At 40.3% G+C, this 5,771-nt stretch overlaps 1 protein-coding gene across 1 annotated transcript; it reads right to left on the reverse strand.

Moving 5' to 3' along the window:
• Nucleotides 1–5,188, reverse strand: LOC119915255 (polyserase-2-like). Its single transcript, XM_038734802.1, has 6 exons — nucleotides 4,530–5,188; nucleotides 4,197–4,446; nucleotides 3,574–3,745; nucleotides 2,185–2,438; nucleotides 1,875–1,963; nucleotides 1–486 (listed from the first exon to the last, which is right to left on the reverse strand). The coding sequence occupies exons 1-6, from the start codon at nucleotides 4,572–4,574 to the stop codon at nucleotides 184–186; spliced, it is 1,113 nt and encodes a 370-aa protein (XP_038590730.1). The 5' UTR covers nucleotides 4,575–5,188; the 3' UTR covers nucleotides 1–183.
• Nucleotides 5,189–5,771: the final 583 nt, after the last annotated feature.

A 5,771-nucleotide genomic window follows, 5' to 3' on the forward strand; every position in this document is an offset into this window, starting at 1 on the left:
CTTAAACAATCAATTTTTATTCATTTTACACCCTTCATTTTAGACGGAAAGCAGTTGGCATCAAGAAGTTCTTCTTTGATCTCTAGCCGTCAGAGGCAGAATCAAGTCATAGATTAATTAATGCAGCTTTATGCCTCCACTGATAAATTCAAGCTTGTTTACATTCATCTGTGCTTGTTGCATCTATGAGAAGACGTGGAGACACACAGAGAAGATGAGGAGATGGAAGAAGAAGATGGGTGAGTGAGCAGGAGCGCCCCCGCTGGTAGTAGGTGTAGTGGTAGCAGCTGTGCTGCTGCTGGTGGAGGCTGGAGATAAGAACGTCCCCAATATCTGAGCCAGGAAGGTCTGAAAGCGGCTGAGTTTGGTGAAGACCATCACTGGATCTGCTCGTGTTTGACTGGTGCTGTTGTTTTGAACTGACAACACTGCTGCCTGGAACCAAGAGCCGCCCAGCTTACACATCATTGGACCGCCAGCATCACCCTGAACAAACAAGAAAAACAGATATGTTCAAGTCCAAATTTATGTAAAATACTGTTATTAGTTTCACCAAGCGTGCTTTACAGACAATACTTCCTTATGGCTGATATCAATAAATTGATGAAATAAAATAAATATATAGCTACAGCCAAAAGCTGATTAGCTTAGCTTAGCATAAAGCATGGAAACAGGGAAAGTTGGCTTCTGTCCAAAGTAATTAAAATCCACTTATAAAGCTCAGGTTACGCTTCAGTTTTTTTATGGATTAAACAAAAAGGATATCACATAGTACTAGTAGTAGTAGTAATAATAATAATAAAAATATATATATTAGTGTTTCCTCTATGGTGTTGTGGAGTTGTAGCAGCGGAGCTGGAGTGACCTTCGTTTCGCCCTGCAAAAACATATGCAAATGATAAAGAATTTGTCTGGGGAGGAATTACAATAGAGATCTGGAAAATGTCATCCAGTTAGTTTTGATGCTCCACAATGATTTTACATTCATGGCACATCACCCAACCTGTTTTGGGCTTCACCACTTAAATCTCATAATGGCAGGGAATTATTATTGATAGGATCATTCTGTTTTAATGTAATTAATTTACTCTTTTGACATTTATCTGTGGAAATGAAAAATAGGCAAATTATAAGAACAAGCATATTTATTAACATCGTTCTGTATATTTACCAAGCAGGATCAGGATGTACAGTCTGTGTACAAGTCAGAGCTGTACATTTTAGTTTATCATCTCAAACTGGTTTCTTGAACATGACAATGAGTTCACTGGACTCCAGCGGTCTCCACAGTCACCAGATCTCAATACAACAGAGCACCTTTGGGATGTGGCGGAACGGGAGATTCGCATCATGGATGTGCAGCCGACAAATCTGCAGCAACTTTGTGACGCTATCATGTCAATATGGACCAAAGTCTCTGAGGAAGGTTTCCACCACCTTGTTGAAAGTATGCCATGAAGAATTACAGCAGTTCTGAAGGCAAAAGGGGTCCAACTAGGTACTAGCAAGATGTACCTAATAGAGTGTTTATACTGTATATCTGAACATGGACGAGACGTCCTTCTGATCTCAAATAAAATCAATACGATCTAGTAGTAGCAGTAGTATCTAGAAGTGTTAGAGCAGCAGGAGCTTGTTTTGAGATTTGAGTTTATTCAACAGTTATTTACAAGGTCAAGAATAAACTCAAGTTTCTTCTTCTTTTTTTCTTTTCCCAAATCCTATTTAGGATGTTTTATTTCATCTGTTCTATATAATTAGGATAATATTTATGTTTTAAAAAAACAAGTCTCTAATGTTCAAGGATATAAAAACACCTTGATAAAACAAAGAGAAACATGAAAGTATAATAATCTCCTGCTCTCATTACTCACCTGCGCTAGAGTGAAAGAGCTCGTACAAATGCTGTCACTTGTTGACGCGTTTCCACAGTTTACCACCGAGGTCTGGACCTCCTGCAGAACTAAAAATAAGAAAATGATAAAATAATTTATAGTAATTAGTATATAGTAAGTGAAACATGTGAATCAGGCCCAGATGGCAGAAACCTAAACTAAATGGGCAAATACACATTTACCAATTTGTTAGTGCTAAAACCAATAAGCAACAGTCTAAATGTTTAATCTAAAGAGGTGAAATGGTGCAGAGTTAGCATTACTGCGTCAAACTGTGTTATGGACTCACCCCCTCCTTGCCCGGCGCTCCAGCCAGCAGCCCAGCACGTCGAGCCCACAGTGAAGGTTTGTCCGTTGTCCAGGCAGATGGGCTGGATGTGGTTGGACAGGGTGGGTCTGGTTGCCAGACGCAGCACTGCTACATTAGACCCAGTGAAGTTGCTCAGAGTGATATTTGTCACTTTCAGTGTCACCTCAAAGGGGTTGGATCCATTCTGATTCAAACGACCCAAAACGACAGTCCATTCAGACGCTATGGGTGAACTGTGGGAGATAAAATGAACTGAATAAGGACTGAGGAGAAATCAAAACTTTAAAATCTCTGGTTGAACCTTTACAGATTCAGCTTCTTGGACTGTTTCTCATTAACAATAAATCTGATGGTCAGACTCAAACCAACAACATCCATCTCTCAGTAAGTTCTCACCTCCTGTCTGTGGCTCTCAGCTAAAATGTAATCAGACACTCCTAACTTTTAATAATGTAAACATTAAGATATAATTGTGTCTTAGAGTAAAGAGTAAATTTAACTGTCTAAAAGAATGAACACTTTTAAGTTAAAGGCCTAATGTAAACACATGTCATGTAAATTTTGATAAAACAGTTTTGGAAAAATCCGTGAATAAGAGCATACAAATGAAAAGTGTGTTCAAAACAATGCCCAAGTGACGCCAACAGATGCTGCAAAATAGCACTGATGAAAAGTTTCTACTGATCCAGTGCAACATCTCAGCATCTACTAGATGTTGTCAGAAGAACTGACATTCATTGTCCACTCACGGGTCACATTTCACCTGAATTATGACAAGTGTTCACAACTTTCTGTTCTTTTCATTACGGTTTCTGGCGCTGCCCCACAACTCACTCCCTCCCCTCTCTCTCCCCACTGTGTCCGCTCGGACAAATAGCATGCACACAACTCAGAAGAAAGCTCGCATCTTTGTGAGATGATAGCGAGGTAGAGGAGGAAGAGAGCAACATGTGTAATAATGGCTTTTGTGGAGCTTTTTCATTCACCACGACTCCATCTACAGCAGAACAGCTGCTCTAGAGTGACGTCAAAGTCGCATCAATTCCGACCTGAGAATCCAGACTGAGGTCGCATTTAAAAAGATCCGATCTGTATCGGATTTGGCCCACACACGAGGCCAAAATTGGACCAGAAAAAGATCAGATTCCATGTGACTTGGCCTGTTCACCCTGTCATAAAAAGATCAGATCTGGGTCACATATGGGCAAAAAATTGGATTTGGGTCTCTTTAGCCTGCAGTCTGAACCTGGTCTTGTTCCTATTGAGTGTTTAAAAAACATTTCCTTCTGTTCTTAAATGGCTCAAACATTAGACAGACTTCATGCCATCCAGGACATCAGGTTCCACTCCAGACTCCAGGTTTCTCACCTTGAGAAGCAGTTGGCGTCGCTCAACACAAAGTCTAAAGCCACCAGAGTCCCGCCGCACACATGACTTCCATTGTTTCGTAGGCTCGCCATCGATGGCCAAACACCAGCTGTCGCCACAGAGCTTCCTCCCAAAATACGTGAATTCAGTGGGGCTTGGCCACAGACCACAGCTGGAGAGAAGAACAAAAGGTAGATAGTCAAAAAAAAAATTTTAAGTAAAGCCTTTTAATCTCACACCAGATACTGACGACCCACCATCACAACATCACATAGTTTAGTCAAACTTTGTTCAAACCACAGAGCTTTATTCTAAATTATAGTGGATATCTCAATGTTTCCAAACACACCAAAGAAGTCACACTAAATATTTGGGGACATTTGGACAAAATTATACACAAAACATCTAGGATATTTAAGCTTGATGGAATGATGCAGCCATAAAACAATATGTGGTCTATAATTTGAATATTTCCCTCAGTGTCATCTGCTTCAATGAAGAGCTGGAACAAGCTGATATAGAATATGTATGAAACTGTTATACTGTGTGGAAGAAAACTTTCCAACAAGAAATGTAGGGTTAGTAATCAGTGTTTACAAAGTCTGGGCTTGGCAGGCACTTACGTGGGGCTGTGGTTGTTGGTGGCGGAACAGGACAGGTGAAGCTGAGGTCACTGTCAGTCCCATTGGACATGAAGGTGAGGAAGCCTGGCTGGTTGCTGGTGATCTGGCTGTTGATCCAGGACTGATACTGGGAAACTCTGGCGAACAATGCTGGGAAATTAGGCCCAGTACAGTCATTTCCCAGAGTCACAATTCCCTCCTGGATCCAGCGACCGCCCTGCTTGCTCACCAATGGACCTCCTAAATCCCCCTTTAAAGAGAGAGAAAAATTTAGGAGAAGGAATCTTTGCAAAAGGTAAAATCTGACGCAAACGAAGGCATAAAAATTATCACCTGACAGGAGACCTGCCCTCCAGCATTTAACCCGGCGCAAATCATGTTGCTTGTGAGTAAGCCCCTTCCAAAGCTACAATTACACTGTCTGTTCCCCAGAATCAACAGCTCCAACTCTGTTAGGTTTCCTGGGGAATTTGAGGACACTAAAGAGACACAAATTCAATTTAGTAAACAACACAAGTGGCAGCCCACCCACATAATTCCAATTTTGTGACAGGATTGTCATAGCATACCTCCTTACATCTTATAATACCTTTAAATGGGAGGTGAATTGGTGAGGGAGTACAAAAAATGCAGAATTAAGATGTGTCAAACATAAGTGAGGCATATGACTCATGACTATACATCAAATTACAACACCAACGTGTTCATTAGGTTTGCGTAAGACACAACTATGGGTTTCATCAACTACAATGATGGGACAAACTACAGGAATGAGGTGGAAAAACTGGCCACATGATGCAGCGACAACAATCTCTTCTTAAATGTGGAAAGCACAAAAGATATTTGTAATTGACTTCAGGAGAACACACACACACAACATCCCCGCTGAGCATCAATGGTTCTACTGTGGAGAGCGTTAGCAGTGTCAAATGTTTGGGTGTGCACATTACAGAGGACTTCTCCTGGACAATGAACGCTGCATCAGTGGCGAAGAAAGCCCAACAGCGCCTCTACTTCACACTCACCCTCTCACAGTTTCATCAGTCTCTTGCCAAGGACGGAGTTATAGGGCCTTTTCGAAAACTAGACCCTCGTCACTTCCACTCCATTACAGAATGAACTCTGGTTGGAGCGAAATCGAGCTCTCTAACCCGCGTGGGGTTTAAATACAGCGGCCGACTTTCGAACAAACTACCCTCTCCCCAGCCTAAATAGGATCTGACGTTCCTTACTTCCGTAATACGTATGAAACAGTTGTATGAAGATTCAGGACTGATGTTGAGGAAAACTTTGTTTTTTGCAATAACGAAACTGAAATCATTTCTTTTGTGTTTGTTTATGAACCAAATTATTGAGGTTAGATTTAGAATATTTCTTTAAGATTAGAGGAGATGAAGAAATAGTATATTATTTCATGAAAAGATTGATATTCATTGTAAAATAAAAGTCTATATTTGAACCCATTTATCTTATATGAAAAAAAATTACATTCACAAATGAATCAAACATTATATTGAATTATTATATTTCTGAAGAATTTAAAAGTTAAAATTTATAAAGACTTAATTATTTTTC

Source organism: Micropterus salmoides, unplaced genomic scaffold (assembly GCF_014851395.1).
Source record: "Micropterus salmoides isolate LMB-PRFRI ecotype aquatic unplaced genomic scaffold, ASM1485139v1 Ms_hic_scaffold_2015, whole genome shotgun sequence".
NCBI lineage: Eukaryota > Metazoa > Chordata > Actinopteri > Centrarchiformes > Centrarchidae > Micropterus > Micropterus salmoides.